The 27,654-nt window shown below is 37.1% G+C and overlaps 1 protein-coding gene across 2 annotated transcripts in view; it reads right to left on the reverse strand.

Moving 5' to 3' along the window:
- RNF24 (ring finger protein 24) overlaps window positions 1-27,654 on the reverse strand; it is a 79,006-nt gene that overhangs the window by 9,550 nt on the left and 41,802 nt on the right. For both annotated transcript variants that reach the window (XM_019462631.2, XM_019462630.2), the window contains 3 exons: window positions 21,694-21,843; window positions 15,526-15,568; window positions 13,044-13,085 (listed from right to left, as the gene is read on the reverse strand). In XM_019462631.2, the coding sequence (XP_019318176.1) occupies window positions 13,044-13,085; window positions 15,526-15,568; window positions 21,694-21,836 (228 nt within the window). In that variant the 5' untranslated portion in view covers window positions 21,837-21,843. The remainder of the gene's footprint in view (window positions 1-13,043; window positions 13,086-15,525; window positions 15,569-21,693; window positions 21,844-27,654) is intronic.

The following is a 27,654-nucleotide window of genomic DNA, read 5'->3' on the forward strand; positions in this document are numbered from 1 at the left end:
TAATTGCTAGGTCATATGGTAATTCTGTATTTAACTTTTTGAGGAATTACTAAATTGTTTGTTTCCCAGAATGGCTACATCATTTCACATTCCCACCAGCAGTGTATGAGGGTTCCAATTTCTCCATATCATCAGGTAATTTTTATTGTCTTTTTGATTATAACCATCTTAGATGGTATGAAGCGGTAATCTCATTGTGGTTTTGATTTGTACTTTCCTAATGACTAATGATGTGCTTATCGGCCTGTTGTATATCTTCTTTGGAGAAATGTCTGTTCAAAATTCTTTGTCCACGTTTTTAGTTGGGTTATTTTTCTTTTTACGGGTTGTAAGAGTTCTTTATATATTCTAGATACAATTCCTTATCAGATAGCCAACTGATTTTGACAAAGGTGCAAAAAAGCATTTCAATGGCAGGACAACCTTTTCAACAAATGGTGTCGGAGCAATTGGACATCCATAGCTGGCTATCACCAAAAGCCTGATATCACCCCTAAAGCATAAGCAATTGAAGGAAAAAAGTAAATAAAATGGACTTTATCGAATTAAAGAACTTTTGTTCTACAAAAGACCTTGTTAGGGTAAAAAGGCTGATATAAAATATTTGCAGTTCTTTTTATTTTGTAGGCTTTTTATTGAATTGTAACTGTTATTTCTATGTTGTGGATACTTCCTACTCTTATCAGATAGAAGATCTCCAAGTATTTTCTCCCTGTGGGTTATCTTTTTACTTTCTTGATAATAAGGGTTTTTAAATTTTGATGAAGTTCAATTTATCTTTTTCTTTTGGTTGCTTGTGCTTTAGGTGTCATATCTAAGAAACCATCGTTTAACCCAAAGCCACGGAAATTTAGATCTATGTTTATTTCTAAGAGTTTTGTAATTTTAGTTGTTACATCTGGGTCTTTGGTCCATTTTTAATTTTTATATATGGTGTGAAGCAGAGCCCTAACTTCATTATTTTATACAATTTGGTTATCCCAGCACCATTTGTTGAATCAACTGTTCTTTTCTTATTGAATTGTCTTGATGCACTTGTTGAAAATCAATTGACCATAATTGTATACATTTGTCTTTTTTTCTTAAAATAACTTTTTTGGGGGTGCCTGGGTGGCTCAGTCAGTTAAGCGTCCAACTTCAGCTCAGGTCATGATCTCATGGTTCATGAGTTCGAGCCCCGTGTCAGGCTCTCTGCTGACACCTTGGAGCCTAGAGCCTGCTTCGGATTCTGTGTCTCCCTCTCTCTCTGCCCCTCCCCTGCTCTTTCTCTGTCTCTCTCAAATAAATAAATAAATAAATAAATAAACAAACAAACAAATAACTTTTTTTTTTTTTAAGTTTGAGAGAGAGAAAGAGTGTGTGCATGCGTGTGTGAGTTGGGGAGGGGAGAGAGGGAGAGAGAGAATCCCAAGCAGGCTCCATGCTGTCCAGCTCAGAGCCCCGATGTGGGGCTTGAACCCATAAACCGTGAAATCATGAGCTAAGCTAAAACAAAAAGTTGGATGCTTAACCAACTGAGCCACCTAGGTGCCCCATATAGGTTTGTTTCTGAGCTCTCAATTCTATTCCAGTGATCTGCACATCTCTCCAACTGGTAGGATCACACTGTCTTCAAACTGAGGCTTTGTGTTAAGTTCTAAAATTGGGAGATGTGACTCCTCCAACTCTGTCCTTTGCAAGATTGTTTTCAGCTATTCTGGGTCTCTTGCACTTTCATGTGCATTTTAGGATCTGCTTGTCAATTTTCACCAAAAAAAAAAGGCAGCTGTGATTTTGATCGGGATTTGTCGATTCTGTAAATATTTGGGGGAATATTGCCATTTTATCAATAGTAGGTCTTCCAAACCACAAACATGGTAGGTTTTTCCACTTACATAGGTCTTCTTTAATATCCTTCAATGGTATTTTGTACTTTTCAGTGTACAAGTCTGAGCTTTTGTTAAATTAATTCCTACCTGCTCTTTTTGATGCTGGTGTAAATGGAATAGTTTTCTTAATTTCACTTTTGGATTATTCATTGCCAGTGCATAGAAATACAGCTGGTTTTTGTATGTTGATCTTATTTGTTGCACTCATTTATTAGCTCTCATGATTTTTGGTGGATTCTGTAGGGTTTTCTGTTTTTATAAATTCATGTCATCTGAAAGTAATAGTTTTCCTTTTTCCTTTCCAATCTGGATGCCTTTTATTACTTTTTCTTGCCTGACTGTTCTGGCTAGACCCTGCAGCACAATGCAGTACAATTGCAGTACAATGCTGAATAAAAATGGCAAGAGCAGACATCCTTGTCTTGTTCTGATCTTAGGGGAAAAAGCTTTCAGTTTTTTACCATTAAGTATGATGTTAGCTCTGTGTTTTCCATAGATCAAGTTGAGGAAGTTCCCTTCTATTCCTAGTTTGATGAGTGTTTTTATCATGAAAGAGTTTTCAATTTTGTTAAGGGCTTTCTCTGCATCTACTGAAGTGACCATGTGTTTGTTTGTTTTTTTTCTTCTCCCTTTATTCTGTTAATAGGGTGTATTACATTGATGGATTTTTCTTTGTTAAACCAACCTTGTATTCCTTGGGATAAATTCCATTTGATTATAGCATATAATTCTTTTTATATGGTGGTGGATTTAGTTTGCTACTATTTTGTTGAGGATTTTTTCTCCTATGTTCATAAGAGATACTGGTTTGGAGTTCTCTCTCTCTCTCTCTCTTTTTTTTTTTTTGTGTGTGTGACGTCTTTGTCTGGTCTTTACATTAGGGCCTGATAGAAGGAGACAGGAAGAGTTCCTCATCACTCTTCATTTTTTGAAGTCAAAGAATGGACTATGATAATGTTAGCCCTGCCAGAAGCTGGGATAGGAAGACACATTTACTGACTGGTTAGTCTATAAATACTTGAGTTTGCTTGTTTTACATGTTAAAAGTAGAAAAGTTCTTAACTGATGGCACCTGCAGAAAGCAGAAGGAAGCTGAGTCAAGTAGCTCCAAAGTAATTTTTTTGCAGGTTGGGGAACAGCAGAAGCTTCAAGTCTGTGGGGGCAGTTGGGACAGCATGTGATGACTCCAGACTCAACACCTAGGGCCACACTATTTTTTTTTTTTTTTGTATCCAAAATGTGTTTATTGGGATGGTTTCCCACTCGTCTTGATTCAGGGTGCTTTTAGTGCTGCTTTTATCTGAAGGAGCATCCTTCTGTTAAGTCTTACTTTTCTTTGTGTAGGTTGGCAGAGGAGAGTGAAATAGCTAACGCACAAAATTACTATTTGTGCATGGTTAAAGGTGGTGGTGATTTTACAGCAACCTGGGCATTTCACATTCATGAAGTAGGAACTGGGGCTCTGCACTAGATGCTTCTTCTTGCGTTTCCTCTTCTCCTCTTCTGGAGAGGGAATGGAGGAGCTTCTGTGTGAGGGCATTTTCTGGTTGGGGGAGGTTATCACCATGGGAAAGGCTAGGGTCACACTCTTTCCCTATGCTCAGAAGCTGGATAATATACCCATTCTACTCAACTTTCTTAAATCTCAATTTCTACAAATGCAAAATAAGGAATAATACCTATCTTATCTGAGTTTTTAAAAATGTGAGTTACCTTGCTCTTAAGATAATTATATGAAGTAACAGACATGTTGGTAATCTTGCCACCTTGTACACTGATTCCAGAGGCAGCATTTCTAGTTCAGAGGTGTCATTTAAGGTTGGAATCTTTGGGAACTATGAAAGCAACCTACAGATGGTTCTGCCATTCAGGAAAGGTCCAGCTTTCTGGTTCCAAATGAAGTACAGTGGACAGTCCCTTCCATGGCCCTCATATGTTCATATCCTTGGCCCACTGCTGTACATGCCTCATTGATTTGTGACCTTCTCTCCTACGGAGCCAGTGTTCTCTAACGGAAGGGAAGGACTATACCCACTCAATCTCTAGGGTCCTACATACTTTCAGTTCTTTAGACACGCTTTGGATTTTTGTTGTTGTTTGTTTTTAACTATTTTTGCAATTTTAACAAACCTTGGACAAACCTCAGTTGGGCTCCAAATATTTGTATATTTTTAAAAGTAAAATTCGAGAATGTGATATGTAAGAAGATGGATCAATAGTCCTAGAAAGACTGAATGGGTTTAAATCTCTTTCTATATAAGACAAGGATGTGGTAAAACTTGCACTGCCAGAGCCACCTCCTCACTGGAGCAAAGGGAAGGGGATGAGCCTATGGGGAGGTGAGGAGAAGAAGGAAAAGATATTTTTTACTTTACATAGGGGGCAACTCCAAAGGGTCCAACCTTTCTGTAGTCTCTTCTTATGGAAAGCAGGGCAGAGCAGGGCTACAGTGTACCTGCCACATTACTCCTCTGCCTGACCTGAGAAAACCGATGGCTCTTTCTAGTCCTTGTGCAGCTAGGTTCCCAGCTGGTGCCGAGATGCAGAGGGAAGCAGGGTGTCCTTTCCCTTTTGTATGTACAGGCAATACCTGATGGAAGGGGGGTTGGGCCTGAATTTATTCAAACTTGGAAGCTACATGGATGGCTCTACCACTGTATTGTGGATGTGGACTCAGGGTTCTACAAAACTATGCATATTCTGATTGACCCATATAAGTACAGCAGGTAGATGAGGCCTTCTCTGGTGGGGTGGCAGGACACAAAGAGTGCAGTGTGGGGGCACATGGATGGTTCAGTCAGTTAAGCATCTGACTCTTGATTTCAGCTCCAGGTCATGATCTCATGGTCGTGAGGTCATGCCCCTCTTCAGGCCCCATGCTGGGCGTGGAGCCTGCTTAAGATTCTCCCTTTCTCTCTCTCTATCTCTCTCTGTTCTTTCCTCACTCATGCATGAGCTCTCTCCCTCTCTTCCCCCAACCCCCCAAAAAATGCAATGCAACAACAAAATCTGAATAATGGCTGAAAATCAGCCTTGGTTAAAGTCAAACCTACATATTTATGAAGCTGAGTAAACCACAAACAGGATAAATCCAAAGAAATCTATGCTCAGATATATCATAATTAAGTTATTGAAAACTAAGGACAAAAAAAACCTTTGAAAGCAGTTGGAGAAAAAAGACACTGATAGAGGATCAATGACTTGAATGACTGAATTTCTCATTGGTAATGGTGAAGGCCAGAAGAAGTGGCACATTTTATTTTTATTTATTTATTTTTTCAATATATGAAGTTTATTGTCAAACTGGTTTCCATACAACACCCAGTGCTCATCCCAAAAGGTGCCCTCCTCAATACCCATCACCCACCCCCCCTCCCTCCCACCCCCCATCAACCCTCAGTTTGTTCTCAGTTTTTAAGAGTCTCTTATGCTTTGGCTCTCTTCCACTCTAACCTCTTTTTTTTTTTTTCCTTCCCCTCCCCCATGGGTTTCTGTTAAGTTTCTCAGGATCCACATAAGAATGAAAGCATATGGTATCTGTCTTTCTCTGTATGGCTTATTTCACTTAGCATAACACTCTCCAGTTCCATCCATGTTGCTACAAAGGGCCATATTTCATTCTTTCTCATTGGAAGTGGCACATTTTAAAAGTGCTGAAAGAAAAGAAGTGTCAACCTAGAGTTCTACGCCCTTCCTTCAGGAATGAAAATGAAATAAAGACATTCTCAGATGAAGGCAAACTAGTAGAATTCAGAACCAGCAGATTTGCTCAAAAAGAAATGCTAGAGGAAGTTCATCAGATAGAAGGAAAATGACATTAAGAAGGAAACCTGATGGTAATGCAAGCTGGTGCAGCCACTCTGGAAAACAGTATGGAGGTTCCTCAAAAAATTAAAAATAGAACTACCCTATGACCCAGCAATTGCACTATTAGGCGTTTATCCACAGGATACAGGTATGCTGTTTCAAAGGGACACATGCACCCCCATGTTTATAGCAGCACTATCAACAATAGCCAAAGTACGGAAAGAGCCCAAATGTCCATCAATGGATGAATGGATAAAGACAATGTGGTATATATATACAATGGAGTATTACTCGGCAATCAAAAAGAATGAAATCTTACCATTTGCAATGACATGGATGGAACTGGAGGGTATTATGCTAAGTGAAATTAGTCAGAGAAAGACAAAAATCAAATGACTTCACTCATATGAGGACTTTAAGAGACAAAACAGATGAACATAAGGGAAGGGAAACAAAAATAATATAAAAACCGGGAGGGGGACAAAACAGAAGAGACTCATAAATATGGAGAACAAACTGAGGGTTACTGGAAGGGTTGTGGGAGGGGGGATGGGCTAAATGGGTAAGGAGCACTAAGGCATCTACTCCTGAAATCATTGTTGTACTATATGCTAACTAATTTGGATGTAAATTTTAAAAAATAAAAAAAAAAACAGTGCAAAAAAAAAAAAAAAAAAGAAAAAAAAAAGAAAAAGAAAGTATGACCCAGAAAAAAAAAAAAAGGAAACTTGAAGGGGCACCTGGCTGGCTCAGTTGGTTAAGTGTCCGACTCTTGATTTCGGCTCAGGTCGTGATCTCACAGTTTATGAGCTTGAGTCCTGCATCAGGTTCTGTGCTGACAGCATGGAGAGTGCTTGGGATTCTCTCTCTCTCTGCCGCTCCCCTGCTCTTTCTCTCTCTTTCTCTCTCAAAATTAAACATTAAAAAAAAGAAGAAGAAGGAAACTTGAAGGGGCATCTGGGTGGCTCAATCAGTTAAGCGTCCAACTCTTGATTTTGGCTCAGGTCACAGTCTCACAGTTCATGGGTTCAGGCTCTGTACCGATGGGATGGAACCTGATTGGGATTCTCTCTCTCCTTTCTCTCTGCCCCTCCCCTCAGCATATGCACACACATGGACTATATATATATATATATATATATATATATATATATATATATACACACACACATTAATAAAAGAAACTTGGAATATTAGGAATGAAGAGCAACAGAAATGGTAAATATCTGAATATTTATGACTATTTTTCCTTTCCAGAATCCTTTAAAATATATTTGACAGTTATGAGTAAAAAATATAACACTGTCAGATGGATTTTCAATGTATATAGATGTAATATGATAGCAACTGCATAAGTGGAAAAAGGTAAAAGGGTCTATCTACATGGTGGAACGTTTCTACGTTCCAACTGAAGTGCTAAAAAAATAGTTCCAGGTGTATTTATTTTGTAATTCTCTAAAATATTACACAAAAAAGATAAAGCTAAAATCACAAAAGATACTAAAAATGGATTACTAAAAGTCTTCAAATAATCCAAAGGTGGCAGTAAAAGGGAAACGAGAATGAAAGAGGGAAAAACAGAAGACAGGTAATAAAATGGTAGACCCAATTACAAACATCAATAACTGCCTTGAATGTAAATGGTCTAAACACACCAATTAAAACAAAGATTGGCAGAGTGGATTAAAAAAAAAACCATCATGACCCAACTTTATGCTATCTATAAGAAAACTCACTTCAAATATAATTCTATGGGTAGACTGAAAATAAAAGGATGGAAAAATACAGGCCATGGAAACATTAATCAAAAGAAAGCTAGAGGTGCTGTACTAATATCACACAAAGATTCCAAAGCAAAGAAAACTGCCAGAGATGAAGAGGGATATTATGTCTTGACAGAGGGATCAATTCACCAAGAAGACATAAAAATCCTAAATGTATAATAAGCACTAAAAACAGAGCTTTATATAAAGCAGTATATACATACATGGAAAGACATAATGTGTTTTTAGATCGTAAGACTCAACATGGTAAAGATGCCAATTTTCCCCTGACTTACAGATTCGATGCAATCCTAATCAAAATCCCAGGAGGACTTTTTCTTCTTTTTCGTAGATATAGACTAGCTGATGCCACAATTTAAATGAAAGAGCAAGGAACTAGACTAGCTAAAACAGTTTTGGAAAAGAAGAATAAAGTTGGAGGAATCCTATTGTCTTATTTTGACTTATTATAAAGCTGTGGTGTTGGTGAGGGAATGGGTGCATAAATCAATGGAACAGAATGGAGAACTGAGAAAGACAGTCACAAAATATGGCCATTTGATTTCTGACAAAGGAGATTTAATGGAGAAAGCAACTACTCAACAAAAACTAGAGTTGGGGACACTGTGGTGAACAAAGACTAAATGCAAATAGGGAGCAGATCGTAAACTAATGCCAAGATTCTCCAGCTTTTCTTGAAGAAACCCAGATCTGGCAACAAGTGGCCATGACAACAATTAGCTAGAGCTGAGTGCTAGCAACTCCTTTAACAGGACCTGCATTCCCCAGTATGTCACAGATTCCATAGCACCTTTCTGTTTTTCTCGACACTAGATGTCAAGAAAATGTTTTTCTTGACATTAGAGGTCATTTAGGACTCCACTTACATGACTGTTCTGTTGTTTCTCTTAGAGATCTCCTTCTCTGTATCTGTTTCTCTATTAAAAGATGGAGAAATAAAAACAGGGAAGACTATGGGTATTAAGAGGATATTTTTCTTTGTAGAAGGATAATATATTATGTTTTGAATATGTATATAGTACCTCCTTAGCTTCACTCAGTGTAAGTGTTGCTTGACCCCTATACTGGTAGAAAAAATTAAACAAAAATGATACAGTCATAGATGTAGAGCTAACTAATAAGCTGGAGGGGGCAGGGGTGGTGTCTGGGCATCTGAGTTGGTAAGGTCCCAGGAAGGCTCCCTTAGGGGAGCAAAAGCCAAGAAGTAGCTATGTGATTATGCAATATCAGACCCCTTAAGAACTTCTCAGTATATGTCCCAGATAACACACAGCACCCTTTTGCACACCCCAGTGTGACTTGCTTGTTCACAGTCTTCTCTACCAGATTGTTAACTGCCTAAGGGCAGAAATTAGTATTTTACGCTCCTTTGTGTCTCTGTAGTTTAGTAAGTGTCTGACATGTTTTATGTATTCGATAACTCTAAAATTACTGTAAAAGTAATGTATTATTTTCCTTCTTTAAGACCATTACATATAAAACTAACATCACTTTTGGGGCGCCTGGGTGGCTCAGTCGGTCAAGCATCCGACTTTGGCTCAGGTCATGATCTCGCGGTTCGTGGGTTAGAGCCCTGCGTCAGGCTCTGTGCTGACAGCTTGGAGCCTGGAACCTTTTTCGGATTCTGTGTCTCCCTCTCTCTCTGCCCCTCCCCTGCTCGCACTCTGTCTCTCTCTCCCTCAAAATAAACAAACACTAAAAAAAAATTTTTTTTTTAAACTAACATCCCTTTGACCAACTTCCCCTAATCTTTTTTCTCTTCTCTCCATGTCCCACGTGATCATGTGTCCTTCTCAAACCCAGTAAAACACCTTGCAGTATGCACATAAATCCATGAACAATATGGTGTTTATTTTAGTTTACATATGTGATATAAACATTTATATCACTTTATAACTTGTTTTCAGATCCCATTAGAGATCTATCCCAATTGACATATTTACAGATAGAGCTCAGTCCTTAATTTTGTCTGCTTTTATAGTACCTCACTGTATGAATCACTAGATCAGGTTTCTCTTCCTTCCCCCCCTCTCTTGGTAGATAATCTTTGGTAGTATATCATGTTTTATTTATTCACTACACCACTGAAGGACATTTAGCTTGTCTTTGATTTTTCACGATTCTAATTATTCACTAATAACAGTATCCATATCAAAATTCCATGTGCTTACATGGGACAAAGCTATGTCATCACTGTATAATTAGGCTACAGGAATGCACACACACATAAAAGTCTGACAAAATAGTTTCATCACCAAGAAATGCAACTGGAAAAAACCAAATGAACTGCAAAAAATACATGATTGCCTCTGGAAACAAGCTATATATAGAGCAAGGTTAGGTTTTCCTAGCTACAGTTTCAAATAACAGGGAGAGGGGATCAGCAGCTTAGTCCAATTTAGCAAAATTGGAATTGGTGAGTGCAAGTGAAATACTAACTCTGATACATAATGATGCAACCAACACAGTGTACTCATTCAAGATAAAAGATCCATTATAAACTAATGGGTCAAAACCAATAAGGAAGATTCGTTCCTGAGGAACCTGGTTATTCAATATGGGTAATGTATGTCAGAATTTAATTTTTCCATTTATGGTCATCAAAGAGACCCCAAATAGAAAAGAGATCATCCTCTATTACTTTATGTTAATTTTGGGAAAATTTAAAAATCAAACAGAAATTGATGCTTGGGTTTATTCCAAGGTTAGATCTAAAATGCTATAACACAGCAACTCTTTGTTAAAAAAATGCAGATGAACTATTGGGACTTCATCAAGATAAAAAGCTCTGCACAGCAAAGGAATCAGTCAACAAAACTAAAAGGTGATTCCATTCCAGTGGAATGGGAGAAGATACCTGCAAATGACATATTGGATAAAGGGTTAGTATACAAAATCTATAAAGAACTTACCAAACTCAATACTCAAAAAACAAGTAATCCAGTGAAGAGATGGGCAGAAGGCATGAATAGATACTTTTCCAAAGAAGACATCTAGATGGCTGACAGACACACGAAAAGATGCTCAACATCACTCATCATCAGGGAAATACAAATCAAAACCACAATGAGATACCACCTCACACCTGCCAGAATGGCTAAAGTTAACAACTCAGGAAACAAAAGGTGTTGGCGAGGATGCAGAGAAAGGAACTCTCTTGCACTGTTGGTGGGAATGCAAACTGGCACAGCCACTCTGGAGAACAGTAGGGAGGTTCCTCAAGAAGCTAAAAATAGAACTATGATCTAGCAATTGTACTACTAGGTATTTATCCAAAGGATATAAAAATGCTGATTCGAAGGGGCACATGTACCCCAACTGGTGTGTGTGTGTGTGTATACATACACACACATACATGTATAATGGAATATTACTTGGCAATTGAAAAGAATGAAATCTTACCATCTCCAACAATGTGGATGGAACTGGAGGGTATTATGCTAAATGAATTAAGTCATTTAGGAAAGACCAATATCATATGATTTCACTCATGTGGAACTTGAGAAACAAAGCAGATGCACATAGGGGAAGGCAAGGAAAAATAAGATAAAACAGAGAGGGAGGGGCACCTGGGTGGCTCAGTCGGTTGGGTGTCTGACTTCGGCTCAGGTCATGATCTCACAGTCTGTGAGTTCGAGCCCTGTGTCGGGCTCTGTGCTGACAGCTCTGAGCCTGGAGCCTGCTTCGGATTCTGTGTCTCCCTCTCTCTCTGCTCCTCCCCTGCTCATGCTCTGTCTCTCTCTGTCTCAAAAATAAATAAAAACATTAAAAAAAAAAACAAAAAAAACCCCCAAAAAACAGAGAGGGAGGCAAACCACAATAGACTCTTAAATACAGAAAACAAACTGAGGGTTGCTGGAGGGAAGATGGGCGGGATGATGGGCTAAATGGGTGGTGGGTACTAAGGAGGGCACTTGATGGAATAAGCACTGGGTGTTATATGTAAGTGATGAATCATTGGGTTCTACTTCTGAAACCAATGCTACACTATATGTTAACTAACTTGAATTTAAATAAATTAAAAAAAAAAAGGAAAAAAAATATGCAGAAATAGCAAAGGTGCAGTAGAAATTTTCAAAGTGTTTGACGATAACAGAAATCATTGTTTTATTATTATTGAAATAATTTCACAAATTAACTCTTTTTGAAGAGACTGGCAATGTAGCTGCCCCACAATGAGATTATATAAAACACAGATATTATAATTTGCAGCTTTCCAACTGCTTGCTTTACAAATAAATTAAAGAACTCAGAAAGGAAGAGAAAAGGGTCCTAAAATTAAAAATAAAATCACTGGGTTCTACTGAACGATTGTAGTCAGAGATGACACAAAGAGTAAAATGAAAAAGAATTCTGGGGCGCCTTTGTGGTTCAGTCGGTTAAGCATCCGACTCTTGATTTCAGCGCAGGTCATGATCTCACAGTCCCTGAGATTGAGCCCCACATCGGGCTCTGTGCTGATGGTGCAGAGCCTGCTTGGGATTCTCTCTCCCTCTCTCTCTGCCCCTCCCCTGCTCGTGCTGTCCCTCTCAAAATAAATGAACATTAAAAAAAATTCTCATAGACAATGTGTATGAAAGTGTACAGCAGGATACACACATACTTTTGATTTACGTTACAAAGCACAGTAAAATTGTGAACACCTGGGAGCCAACCATGCAACCTCATCACTAGACAATCCCAAGGAATCATATCTTCCCTTATGTTCTTCTCTATTCTATCCCCTTGCCTCATCTCCCCAAATCCCCACCCCCAAGAAGTAATCATTGTCTCTTTTGTGCCATTGATATGAAGGAACTACTAGGAATATTTTTAAGAGTGAAAGTAGTGCAAACTCATCTTGAGTAGAAAAACAAATTTGTATCTATCTACTACTCATATCAGGGACAACATGCAGCATCCCTATTACTATGAAATCTTACATCAGCACCATTTCTATTAAAAATATGAGTTGTATTACTCTTTTTTAAAAAAATTGCTTTTAACGTTTATTCATTTTTGAGGGATAGAGTGTGAGCAGGGAGGGGCAGAGAGAGAGGGAGACACAGAATCCAATGCAGGCTCCAGGCTCTGAGCTGTCAGCACAGAGCCTGATGCAGGGTGTGAACCCACGAATAGGGAGATCATGACCTGAGCTGAAGTCGGACACTTAACTGACTGAGCCACCTAGGCACCCGAGTTACATTACTCTCTTATGTCTTCTCACAATTGATTTTTATGTGACCTCACTTTCAATTATCCTATTAAGGGCTGATAAAAATAAGCCTAATTTTTTTAACTTCTTAAAATAAAGATAGTTAAGCATATCACTTCTATTAGATAATAGCTCAAGAAAAGATTAAAACGCTTAACAGGGGGCCTGGCTCAGTTGGTTAAGTGATCGACTCTTGATTTCAGTTCAGGCCATGATCTCATGGTTTGTGGGATCAAGCCCCACGTCTAGCTCAGCACTAACAGCATGGAGCCTGCTTGGGATTCTCTCTCTCCCTCCCTCTCTGCCCCTTCCCCAGTCGTTCTCTCTCTCTCTCTCTCAAAATAAATTAATAAACTTGAAAAAAAGATTAAATATTTATAGGCAACTTACCTCATGTAAATTCAGTTCTTTTACTTTCTCTTTTAATATAACCTGTAAGACATAAAAGTATGTCATACTCATTTAAATGTGTAATTAAAAAATATCTCATTATACTCACACATATTTTTCTATTGTATATGTTACTCATTTCCCCTCTTATTCAATATTAGAGAAAATCTCTTTTATAGCTTGAGACAGAACATTTTTTTAGCAACATTCTTTCTTTGAAAAAAAAATTTTTTTAATGTTTATTTTTGAAGGAGAGAGAGATAGACCACAAGCGGGGGAGGGGCAGCTAGTGAGGGAGACACAGAATCTGAAATGGGCTCCAGGCTCTGAGCTGTCAGCACAGAGCCCAACACAGGGCTCAAACTCATGAACCGTGAGATCATGACCTGAGCTGAAGTCAGATGCTTAACCAACTGAGCCAGCCAGGTGCCCCAGCAACATTTTTTCAACTTGAGCAATGATGCAATGTTCTCCCAAAAAGCAATTTTAAATCCCTTTGGGTATAGATTAACTTTTAGGAAAAGACATTAATACATTCTCATCTGGACTAAGTGCTAACCTAGGAGGAAAATAAATGAGGTCGACTCTCATGGTTCAGTAAAACACAGTATTGGCTGATGGGAAGTGAACGATTACTAATATATAAAAGATTAAAAAATAAGGTCAATCTTAATTTTAGAAGTTTTGCTTATTATTTTGCATTACTATCCCCAGGAAATTTTAGCTCTACCCAGAGTTATGTAAATGAACTTAAAATTCATCCAGTCCCTAACCTGACTCTGTGGTGACTGGATACCAGTTAAAAAAAAATGCCAAGTGATATGAGGATGGATTATTATTTAAAAAGAAAGTTTCTGAGAATAAACAGCTTATTAGAACTACATGCCATCTTAAAGTGAAAAAACAGGCAAGTGAAATTTGGAGAAAATCTCCCAATTTTGAGTATCTTATATTCCTGAACCAAAAATGGTTTTCAGGGCATATTACATTATCAGAAATCAAAAGCTACCATCTGGCTACACAGGGATGTACTAAATTTCCAACTCAGTAGATTTTAAAGACCATTTTACTTTCTGTCTTCTTACTGTATTAATTCTATCAGTCAATTTCACTTCTTGAATAACCATCAAGGCCAATTTTACTTTCTACTTAGCTTACATACAAATCTTATAGGCTGTCAAGTTTACGATAATGTTGAGACAACAGGATTCATTCATTTAGAAAAACTAAAACATTCAACTCTGTGTATAAATCCCACATGAGACCTATGGGAAAGAGCGTGGGGTTACCTATGAACATCAGTGTATACATCTAAGGAACTTGACAAGGAGCTCAGGTTTCAAAAAGACACGAACAAAAGATGTATAAAAAAAGATACATAATCCTAAAACAGTGACATGGTCCTGTAGTGTCAGTGTCAGTTAAAGGTTAAAGGCCCAGGGGCGCCTGGGTGCCTCAGTTGGTTGAGCAGCCGGCTTCGGCTCAGGTCATGATCTCACAGTCCGTGAGTTCGAGCCCCACGTCGGGCTCTGTGCTGACAGCTTAGAGCCTGGAGCCTGTTTCAGATTCTGTGTCTCCTTCTCTCTGACCCTCCCCCGTTCATGCTCTGTCTCTCTCTGTCTCAAAAATAAATAAACGTTAAAAAAAAAAAATTAAAAAAAAAAAAAAAAAAAGTTAAAGGCCCAAATAAGCTAAAGCTTGCCCCACAACCCTTCAAAAAACACCAACAACAAAACCCAACAAAAAAACTAAAAAAAAAAAAAGCAAACAAAATCTAAACAACAGAAAGCAAAAAACTAAGGACAACAAAAATAATTTCATACTTTTGACCAAAACAAAATTAAGGAACACCTAGACCCACTGTTTGGAGTAAAATGTTAATGGATGACGCATGGAAGAAAAAACAAATTTTACTTGGCCGTCAAGAAAAGCTAAGTTTATTACCTTAAAAAACAAATCAGTAAAAGGATGATAGTACAAAGGGCTAGGGGTTAACAATAATGACCCAAGTATTTGGATTTCTGGTGGTGTGACATTAATAGAAAGGGGGAGGAGATGAGATCACTATAATACAACTGGTCCCCTCTGAGGAGCTGGTGTCTTCTACTGGAAGAGGTGAAAAAAAAAAAATTCATTTCATGGAATCTCTGAATGCCACTAGATTAACCATAGCTTTAAGGATTATAAACCACAGCATCTCCCTTTAGCAAAATGTTGGCTAAACCTCCCTGTTATATCATCTGAACTTTCTATAACTTCAAACAATACTTAAAGAAAATACTTAAAGAAGTTGACCTATTTTGTATTACAAACTGGCAAGTGAAATGCTAAAATGAACGCAAGTAAATTCAGCCCCAGATTAAAACATGAGTGGAAACCTAAATTCTCATTTTTTGGCAACAAAACAAAACAAACAAAAAACAACCAAAAAAACAAAACAAAAAACATAAAGATCAAAGCCAATCTGAAGTAAATTTCTCACCTGTTTGTAGGCATAAAATTCTTTGTGTGCCTGATGTCTTAGCCTAAAAGACAGAATATGAGTAATGTGATATTGAGGTTTCCAATGTAACAATTTGATAAAAATCTTAAACAGATTTTTGATATTAATTTATATCATTTATTGTTTAAAATCCAAAACCTTTATCCTGAAAAATACCCACATGACCTGTTACCATGTTATGACAATAACCATAAAATATTATCAAAATATTAACTCAAGTGAAATCTCATTAAAACAAAATCTTAACACAACAAATATTTTAATGAACAAGCCTCAATTTATATTGGTGATAGTCCACTGGTTTCAGTAATATTTAATATATTACATTTTTCTTAATTAAAAAAATTAAGTATAACATCCATCTAATAATGTACAAAAACTTTAAGAATACAGTTAAATATGTTAAAATATATGTATTTATACACTGCTGTAACTATCACCCAGATCAAGATATAGAACATTTCCAGGACCCTTGAAATGACTCGTCCCAATCAGTATCTACTCCTAAGAGGTACCCACTATCTTGATTTCTACCATTACAGATTAACTGTGCTTGTTTTGAGCTTCACATAAATGGATCATTTGGTACACTTTTTATGTTGGCTTTCAGCTAACAAATACTTGTGAAATTCATCCATATTGCAGTAAATCTTTCTGACTGACATATAGTGCTCCACTGTGTGAATATAAGACTATCCATTCCACTGTTGATGAATATTTAGGTTACTTCCAGTTTGGGGCTATTATAAAGCTGCTATACAAATTCTTCTACATGTCTTTTAGCAGACATATAGACTCAATTCTGTTGAGTATATACGTAGGAGTAGAATTGCTAGTCAAAATGCTTATACCAATTTCTACTCCTAGATGTAATGCATGAGAGCTCTAGCTGTTTTACATTTTTGCCACTACTTGGTAGGGTTGATTAAAAATTTTTTTAGCTGGACTAAAGCCCAGGGCTCTGTCGGTTAAGCATCAGACTTTGGTCAGGTCTTGATCTCATGGTTCGTGGGTTCGAGCCCTGTGTTGGGCCCTGTGCTGACAGCTCAAAGCCTGGAGCCTGTTTCAGATTCTGTGCCTCCCTCTCTCTCTCTGCCTCTTCCCCATTTGTGCTCTGTCTCCCTCTTAAAAATAAACATTAAAAAAAAATTTAGCCAATCTGATAGGCCTATTCAGTGGTATCTCATTTCAGTTTTAATTTGCATTTCCCAAATGATGTTAAGAACCCTTTTATATGCTTATTGTCCATTTGTATATCTTCCTTTAAAAAATACCTATTTGGGTCTTTAAAAAATGAGTTACCTTTTTCTTATCAATTTTTCTTTACATATATTATATATATATTAGATATCTAATATATCTAATATATATATGTATACATACATATATTAGATATACTCTGTTGGGTCTATGTACTGCAATTATCTCCTACTCTGTGGCTTGCATTTTCACTCTCTTGATGGGTGTATCTTTTGATGAACAGAAGCTTTTAATTTAAATTAAGTCTAATTTATAAACTCTCCCCAATAATGTCAGTTCTTTTTGTGTCCAGTTAAAGAAATCTCTGTCTACCCCTAGATCATGAAGATATTCTCTTGTGTGTACTGTGAAAACAATGTGTTATTTTACCTATCACATTTAGGTATCCATTTGAAATTACTTACAATCCATCTGAAATTAGTCTTTATATATATGATGTGAGTAGGGGTTAAGATTCTTTTTATCCACATGCAGATTTTCATTTGACTCATTTATTGAAAAGTCCCTATTTTCCCTTTTGCATTTCAGTGGCATATCTGTTGGAAGACAGACCCAATATGTGGGTCTGTTTCTAGAGTTTCTATTCTGTTCCACTGGTCTATTTGCCTGTTCTTGTATACTAGGTTGAACAGTGTAAAAAATTCATGTCTGCTGGAGCCTCAGAATGTAGCCCTATTTGGAAATAGAGTCTTTGTAGATTATTTAGTTAAAATGAAGTCATATTGGGATTAGGGTAGACCCTAAATCCAATACAACTGGTGTCCTTAGAAGAGAAGAGAGAACATACAGAAACACAGGGAAGAAGGCCAGGTAAAGATAGAGACAGACTGAAATGATACAGCTACAAGCCAAAGAACATCAAGGATTTCTGGTAACTACCAGGAACTAGCAGAGGCAAGGAAAGATCCTCTCTTAGAGCCTTCGGAGGAAGCATGGACCTGCTGACACCTTGATTTCAAACTTCTAGCCTTCAGAACTGGATTTAATGTTTATTTATTTTCGAGTCAGAGAGAGCGCGAGCAGGGCAGGGGCAGAGAGAGAGGGAGACACAGAATCCAAAGCAGGCTCCAGGCTCTGAGCCGTCAATGCAGAGCTGGACATGGGGCTCGAATCCACAAATCATGGGATGAGATCATGACCTGAGCTGGCCAAAGTTGCATGCTTAACTGAGCCACCCAGGTGCCCCTAGTGGGTTAGGTGTATTAAATGCATTTTTGATTATGATATTCTCAACTTACATTGGGTTTACTGGGATGTAACCCCACTGTAAGTTGAGGAAGATCTGTACGTGTATATTGTTCTCCAGTTACTTTCATCTCTGTCTTAAAAAGGTATTCTCCTACTTAAAACTAATAGCAGTATAGGGATGCTTGGCTGGCTCACTTGGAAGAGTTATGCAACTCTTGATCTCAGGGTCGTGAGTTCTAGCCCCACATTGGATGTAGAGATTACTTAAATAAACTTAAAAAAAAAAAAAAAGAACTAATACCACTATAACTTTTAAGTGTGTCTCCTCTCACCTCCATGGTTCATTCCTTCTCACAAATCCTTCACAACTAGCTCACTCTCCTTAATACTATTTATATTATACTGTATTTATTAATATGCCTGAATCTCTTAAGACAAACACCAAAATACTTCCTTGATTCTATAGCAAACTGCACACCTACCCTACCCCAACCTAGTCTTTTCTCAGCCAAGATTCTTCAAAGAGGAGGTCATATTTCTTGTATTCATTTTCACCTGCTGGTCAGGCCTTGCCCCATTACAGTCCACCTTTCATCACCCCTGTATCCATGCTACTGAAACTTTTCTAACTAAAATTATAGACGCAAGCTTAATTGTCAAATGTAATGGGAACTTTTGACATAACTGACTTAATCCACTGAAATGCTACTTGTGGGGTTCCTGTCCTATGATTTTTCTTCCTATCTTCTTCTATCCCCTTCTAGTCTCTTCTATGGGATCCTCTTAAATATCAGTGTTTTCCTAGGATTTTGTCCTGGATCCATTTTATTTCTCTATACACATTCTTTCTAGGGGACCCTCCTGGCCTCAGCTTCTACCTATTATTACATGACTCCCTTTTTCTAGACAGATTTCTTATAAGCTTTAGACCTATATATCCAACTGTGTACTAAATATTTTGACTGTTACACAAAAAAACTGTCATCCCATGTCTAAAATGGAATCTATCATCTTTCCACCCCAAACTTGCCTGTTTAGCTCTATAAAGGGACTGCTATCTTCCCAGCTGCCTAAACCAGAAGTCCAGGAACAATTCTGAGCACATCTTTTCTTGTCCATCATTAATATCTGGTCACCAAATTCTGTTTATTTTCACCACCCAAATATTACTCACAACCATCCATAACACCCTATGTAGCTCTACTGTCATTATCTTGGTTTAAGACCTTAAAATTTTTGTTAGATAACTCAAAATCCCCCCTATAACTTTAGTTTTCAATTTTTTCTTATTTTTAAGTGTTTATTTTTGAGAGAGAGAGAGAATATGAATGGCCTGAGAATGAGAATGAATGGGGGAGGGGCAGACAGAGAGGGAGCCACAGAATCCAGAGCAGGCTCTGGGTTATCAGCACTGAGACCAATGTGGGACTCAAACCCAGAAACTGTGGGATCATGACCTAAGCTGAAGTCGGATGCTCAACTGACTGAGCCACTTAAGACGCCCCAGCTTTGATCATTTTAAAGGAGCTGAATCCATAAATCTCCAGATTAACTGCAAATGACTTGTTAAATCCAAATTTAATATATGAAAGGTTAAAACACTAGGTTCATCAGAAAGGAAAAGCTCCTTACATCATGATTTAATTTTCAAAATGGTACCACTGACTTGTAAATGAAGTTTAGAAATGTTTGAACATTTCTAAAAGATTGGTTTCTCTAATTAGACAAGATAATTTTATTTTAGTATAGCAGATCCCCACTTATTTGCTTTGTTAGATAAATAATAAAAAAGATACAGAAAGGATAAAATGAAGTACAATGGTAATATATGAAGACAACCGTTATCATTTTTTTCCCTTTCTCTACCTATTTGCTTGATTATTCAAAGGAATACAATGAAGTAAAATGGTGTTTCACAATTGATTTCTCAAAAAACTTACCCAGAATCACAATTGGTATATTAGTGTTTTTCTTAAAACAAGGTTAAAGGCTTAATTCTTAGACATAGTAATAAAAACTATACTATGAGCTAGCTTGAATATTTTAGAATATTTTACATATATAAAACTCCTTCATTAATGAATCTTTAAAAAATCTTTTGTGGGGCACCCGGGTGGCTCGGTCGGTTAAGCATCCGACTTCGGCTCAGGTCATGATCTCACGGTCCGTGAGTTCGAGCCCCGTGTCAGGCTCTGTGCTGACAGCTCAGAGCCTGGAGCCTGTTTCAGATTCTGTGTCTCCCTCTCTCTCTGCCCCTCCCCTGTTCATGCTCTGTCTCTTTCTGTCTCAAAAATAAATAAATGTTAAAATTAAAAAAAAAAATTTTTTTTGTTATATTATATTATTTTATCTTTTAAAATATAATTTGGTTTCAAATATTAAATTCACAAATTTCTTAGTTAAAACCACTATTTATAGCGAAACCAAAAAATTTAGTAGATCTGAGAAAAGAAATAACAACAACAAAAAATCAGCAGTCCTCTGCCATCCTCCCCAAAGATAATCATATTTTAAGGTTATGAGGTCCTGTTTTTGCTATGGCTAATTCCTTCATTCAAAAAAAAAAAAAGCCAAATATTTACATAACATTTATCAAACTATTATTAAAAAAATGTTAGAAAAAAGAAATTTCTGCAAATAACATTTTTCCTAAATGCTATAATTATATTAGTTAAGTGTTTATTTATTACTCTGAGAAAGACCTAAAAATCCTAAGTAGCCAGCATATCTATGAGAGGTAAGAAGTGATTACATTTTGTGAGAACTTCAAAAAAGATTCAATTTCTGTAGGAATGTAGACTTATTTATCAGAATATTGGAAACAATACACTAAATTCATTCAAATTTGACCATCAGTGAGTAGTCACTGGTGGCAACAATTAATTATTGCTTAAAGACATCTGATGAGGGTACGTATCGTAACCATAATCACATTCTGTACAAGCACTAAAAATTGTTAGAGGTGTAGGTGTTTAATAAAATCCAACTTTCTACTCTTTTACTCATAAAGCTCTTTGAACAATACAGTATATTAATTTTTACAGTCTTTAAGTTTCAGCTTTGAAAACTTAAAAAGAATAAGACGTTTGTTTAAACAATTATGAGTAAGTCAACTGTGAATCTTTACTGGCCAAATCCATTACTCCTTCATGTGAGGTGTTATCCTTTGTCACTTCTCCATACACGTGCTGCAGAGCTTTTGGAATATTTAGTGTTTTATGCAGATAATCAATCACCTGAACACTTGACCAAAGGAACTTAAAATCTTAAGAGACCACAAGAACCTGTTTAAAGGCTTGGACCTTGTCTTGGACATTGTTTTCTAATCCCTAATGACTTTAGCTAACAATGACACAACACCATCCTTGAAAAGATATCTTGAAATCTTTGTGAATGTAGATTAAATCTTGGGAACAGATAGTAAGTGTATCTGGACCAGGTGCTAATATGTTAGAAAAATAAATGGGGACAATTTTCTTCTATAGAGTAAAACACATCCATCAACAAATAGGATTGAAGACTGTATAAAGGTGTTTTATTCATTAGTAACTAACTCACAGAAGGTTAAAATGTTTAGCAACCTTAATTTTAGAAAATTTGCTAATTATTGCACATATACAATTTTTTAACCTAAGGGCAAAAAGCTGATTTATAATTGATTAATATATTCTGAAGTAACACAGAATGAAAATTGATTACCTAATCAAGTAGCAACAGAAGAGTAAACTAAGGATGAAGACAAATATAGCAGTGCCAAAAACCACAATATATATGTTGAGAGGCAGATTCTGGAATCCAATATTAGGCATCCTGAAGTTGTAATGTGGGAAATCCGAGCTCATGGATGAACTGTGGGGGGGAAGAAAAGAAAGGAAAAAAATTAGGTTATAAAGACTAAGAACCAAGATAGCATTATCTTTGAATGTATATAGACGCAATAATTTTCTTAAGACTTGACCCCATTTGAAATAAATATGACAGACAAAGAGTTAATATTCTTGCCATTCATTTATCATGCTATAAATATATTTTATTTTTAAAAATTTGTTTTTTAAAGATCATCAGTTTATTTGAAAGGTGATCACCAGAGGATAGCACTTTAAATTTCCAATATTGATAAATTTTAAATTGTGACAATTTAAAGTTATAAATAAGGTTATTTTCCCTTCCTTTAACACATCATAATATTGTTTTAAGGACTACAATGAAATATTTTAGGCTGAAAACTTTCTTAGTATCCTCTTAAAAAGGTTTTGAATTTCTTGTCTAGTTGTGGGGTTTTTTTCCCCCTTTCTTTTAAATTTAAATTTTAGTTAATATATAGTGCAATACTGGTTTCAGGAGTAGAATTCAGGGATTCATCACTTACATACATCACCCAACTAGCCCATCTCCCACCTCCCTCCCTCTGTCAACCCATAGTTTGTTCTTTATCATTAAGAGTTTCTTGTGGTTTGTTTCTCTTCTCTTCCTCCGCTCCTTCCCGTATGTTCATCTGTTTTGTTTCTTAAATTCCACATATGAGTGAAACATGTTATTTCTCTTTCTCTGACTGACTTACTTCATTTAGCATAATACACATCATTGCAAATGGTAAGATTTCATTCTTTTTGATGGCTGAGTATATATATATACATACCACATGTATGTATATATCCATTCTTCTTTATCCATTCATCAGTCGATGGACATTTGGGCTCTCTCCATAGTTTGGTTATTGTTGATAATGTTGCTATAAACATTAGGGTGTATGTACCCCTTTGAATCTGTATTTTTGTATCCTTTGGGTAAATACCTAATAGTGCAATTGCTGGATAGTAGGGGAGTTCTACTTTTAGCTTCTTGAGGAACCCCCATAGTGTTCTCCAGAATGGCTGCACCAGTTTGCATTCCCACCAACAGTGCAGGAGGGTTCCCCTTTCTCTGCATCCTCACCAACACCTGTTATTTTTTGTGTTGTTAATTTTAGCTATTCTGACATGTGTGAGGTGGTACCTCATGATGGTTTTGATTTATATTTCCCTGATGATGAGTGTTATTGGGCATTTTTTCATGTGTCTCAGCCATCTGGATATCTTCTTTGGAAAAGCGTCTATTCATGTCTTCTGTCCATTTCTTAACTGGGTTATTTGTTTTTTGGGTATTGAGTTTGGTAAGTTCTTTATAGATTTTGGATACTAACCATTACCAGATATGCCACTTGCAAATATCCTCTTCCATTCCACAGGCTGTTTTTTGGTCTTGTTGATTGCTTCCCTCACTGTGCAGCTTTTTTTTATCTTGATGAGGTCCCAATAGTTCATGCTTGCTTTTGTTTCCCTTGCCTTCGGTGACAAGTCTAGTAAGAAGTTGCTCTAGACAAGGTCAAAGAGGTTAATGCCCGTGTTCTCCTCTAGGATTTTGATGGTTTCCTGTCTCACATTTAAGTCTTCATCCATTTTGAATTTATTTTTGTGTATAGTGTAAGAAAGTGGTCCAGTTTCATTCTTCTCTATGTTGCTGTCCAGTTTCCCCAACACCATTTGTTGAACAGACTTTTTCCATTGGATATTCTTTCCTGCTTTGTCAAGGATTAGTTGACCATATAGTTGTGGGTATGCCACAAATATTTATTCAGTACTTACTATGTACTTGACACTACTCTAGAAACTTGAGATCCTACCTAAAACACCTTTACAAGTTACATTCATTCATGAAAAGGTACTTCACTGAAGTAATGCCAGGAATCAATAGACATATGAAAAAGTTCAACCTCAAAGTGCAAACTGTGCCCCACCCCGCCAAAACAAAAACAGAACAAGTCTTAAGATCTTAAAAACTTTGTAACCTTTAAAGTAAGGAACATTAATAATGGTAAAATATTGGCAATAACTTAGATATTTCACAAGGAGGTAATGATGAAATAATTTTGTTAAGTCATGTTACAGTATTATGAGGTCATAAAAATCTGTTTCGGTAAATTTTAATGTCAAGGGAAATATAAGGATATGTGGGAAAAATTAAGCAGGATATAGATTGTATATTAAACATGATCCCATGGGGCACCTGAGTGGCTCAGTCGGTTGAGCATCCAATTTCAGCTTAGGTCATAATCACACAGTTTGTGGGTTCAAGCCCTGTGTCGGGCTCTGTGCTGACAGCTCAGAGCCTGGAGCCTGCTTTGGATTCTGTGTCTCCCTCTCTCTTTTCCCCTCCCCTGCTTGCAACTTTGTCTCTCTCTCTCAAAAATAAACAAACATTAAAAAATATTTTAAAAAATGATCCCAATTTTGGAAAAGGTTAAAAAAAAGGATATATATGTACACCTATATGGGTAGTACACACTGGTATGTATGTGTGCGTGTATGGCAGAAAAAAGCCTGAGAGCTAATATGTCAAAATGTTAACGGTGGCTTGTGGTTTATTTTTTTTTTTATTTTTTAATGTTTCATTTATTTTTGAGAGAGAGAGAGAGCGAGAGAGAGAGCGAGAGAGAGAGAGAGAGAGAGAGAGAGAGAGTGAATAGGGGAGGGACAGAGAGAAAGGGAGACACAGAATCTGAAGCGGGCTCCAGGCTCTGAGCTGTCAGCACAGAGCCTGACGCGGGGCTCAAACCCACAAACCGCGAGATCACGACCTGAGCCGAAGCTGGATGCTTACCCAACTGAGCCACCCAGTCGCCCCCATTTTGATTTTCTTCTTTTTTTAACTCCCTTTATTAAGTCAGGCCCTGTTCTGAGCATTTTAATGACTTTATTTTATCTCCACATAAAACTTCTATGTAGGTAGGTACCATAATATCTCCCATTTTATAGATGAGGAAACCAAAGATTAGAGAGTTTTGGTCACATAGTCATGACTGACCAAGTATGTACAGGAGCCAGGGCTTCTCCACCTCCAAAGCCAGTGCGCCCTCACCCTATATGTTCTACAATCTTTTTCTTGTGTTGTTCTTATAATCAGAAAACAGCAAATATTGTTTAAACCTTAAAAAGGGGGATATTTCTGTCCGTTTGTTTGGTAATACCGATCTCACCACATAGTTCAAAACCCAAGAATGGAGGCTGCCCCCTTCATTAGATGATGAGCTACAGTAATAAAGTGGCTCATCACACCTTCTCACTAGAACTTTTCTTGTCATTTGGATCCATTGCAAAATGGTCAAAATGAAGACCAACTGCCAGGCTTGATTATCAAGACCACATATTGATAACTGAATTATAACAATCATTACTGCCAAAATCAAAACAAAAGTAAACAAAAACCTACCAAACAAAGCATTTCAACTTTTATTTATATAAGGTAAATTAAAAATATGTTTACTGATTTTTAATGTCTTTCTTGGTTCCCAGAAGAGTATACTTAAATTGCAGACACTACTGAGATATTGACTGGCTGTATCTAAAATCTAATGTCTTATTATTACTTTAATTTCCAGCTTCTAATAACTTATACCAGGAAGTCAACAGCACAAAGAACAACTTCATCCCATGGAAACTCTTCTCTGAGAACTTCCAAACATAAATAATGGTTAATATTTAGTTTTGAACTTTCAGCCATTTTCTGCAAGTGCTTTTTTACTCAGATAGATAATTTCCTTTTTCCTATACTCAGATCATCTTGGAAGGGAAGGAAAGAGTTAAGGACAACTTTACTAAATATATCTAGCACATACATTATAGAGTTGTAAGAAAAGTACAGCTGCACAAAACTTCACCCTTAATCTCCACATTGCTGACAGGGCCTCACCTGATGACCCTTGCTACAGTCAAGACTTTGATGATGTCCTTCAATCCCTTAGAAATATCCCTCACCAGACAAATTGGGCTTGGTAAAAGAACTCTCACTTTAGGAAACAAGAGATTAAACATCCATGCTAGAAGGGCTAACAGAGAGGAAATAGGCAAAAAGAAAGTGGTGTGGTAGAAAAAAGGACAGGTTAATAGTCAGCAACTTCAGATGTTGCTCCGAGGATAACAGTAGCTAGATGTCAGCATTTGGCCCATCTATACCTTAATTATCTCATCTTCAAATGGAGTAATGCCTATGCTACCAACTTCATTGGATTCCTGGAAGGATAAAATGAGACCACAGATACTGAAGTGTCTGAGAACTCTAAGAGTCATGACCAAATACTAAAGTTTTAGTGTGTGTGTGTGTGTGTGTGTGTGTGTGTGTGTGTGTGCGTGCGCGTGCATTTGGCAGGGACTGGAGGAGGGGTGACATTAAATAAAAGAACATAAAAGAAGCTCTGACAAAGATCAAGTCTCTGGAGAGGATTTCACCAAACCAAGCACTCCTTTCTCAGGGAGCTCCTCTGCACACACTGTCAAGCTTTGTGTCAAGGGGCCTGCCAATCCAGTCCCCAGTGGTAGGAACTGGAAACTTATCCTTTCTAAAGGCAGCCATCAATACAGGCCAGCAGAGCATGTGTCAGTGGTGTTGAGAACACTGCCCTGCAGGAGTCCTTGCACTGGGTGGCACCACCAACAAAGTCTTGAGGAATTTTGAACAGGTACACAGATATGCAGACTGAGAGGTAGCGCTGCCATTAGAGGGGAAAGACATCTACCTCGGTGCTCCTGAGAGCTGGCTGGCTGCTGAGACTTTCCTAGGAGTTCTCCCTTCTTAGCAAGGCCTTACAACCTATTACCAGAGGGGTGAGGTTGGCAGGGGATATGCTGATGCTGAACACATTTTAGGAATTTTCTCCTTTTCCTTTGATGAATGAAATTGCTTAGCTACAATTGATATGTTGGCCCAATAGCTAAGTAGAGGGTGTATTATTCCAAGATGTTAATCCTGGTGTAGTGACACATTAGTTTTAGAATATTTTCATCATAATATCTTTTCAGTATGAGTATTAATAACCCTTTAAAATGTCATCTTTAAAAAGAGAGCCACTATTCATCATCCTAGTAATAAGCATACTTTGCTACTGAGGTATCACAAATGTAAAAGTTACTTAGGAACTGCTCCTTGTGAGGCGAAACAACATACAATATGCTACTGGATTTTACTTGCCATTTCTGACTTAATTCACGTGAAAACCTTTTTCCTCCTTATGAAATTCATAGTTGCTGAGATCTGTAGTTTCAGCCTAAATTTCAAACCATCTATCTAATTAGGTTATTTATAAAAAGAAAGAAAAAGAAAAACACAGAAGATCTGAGTATTTTATGAGCAATGGGATTTCCCACCAAAATACAAGAGATATGGTTCCACAGGGGACCTGAGTTGAACACAATGCACCACAGCTAGACAGGCTACAGTAGTGTTCTTGAAGTGTGTTTGGTAGCCACATACTTCCTAGGCCAGTTCCTGTTCCCTGGACAATATCACATCATCATCTTCCCAGTAGTTAGTATTCTACTTTAGCTTCAAAAACGCTCAGATAGACAGACACCAATAATCAGACTGCTGTATTTTATAATTTATGGTTCACAAACCATTAAAAAAAATCCTATACTTGTTTCTTATAATACAAAAGCCCAAGAAAAACTTAAGAACAATTATTTTGGGTTTTTAAAATCTTTTTTTTTTTTTTGAAACATGAGATTTTTAATTTACATTAAAAAAATGCACCCATGTTGTATGTACCGGTCAAAGAGTCTGGACAAACGAATACACCCATGTTACTACAACCCTAATCAAGATACAGAACACTTCCATTTACCCAGA

This window comes from Panthera pardus, unplaced genomic scaffold (assembly GCF_024362965.1).
Source record: "Panthera pardus isolate Hobbes unplaced genomic scaffold, ASM2436296v1 HiC_scaffold_25, whole genome shotgun sequence".
NCBI classification, from domain to species: domain Eukaryota; kingdom Metazoa; phylum Chordata; class Mammalia; order Carnivora; family Felidae; genus Panthera; species Panthera pardus.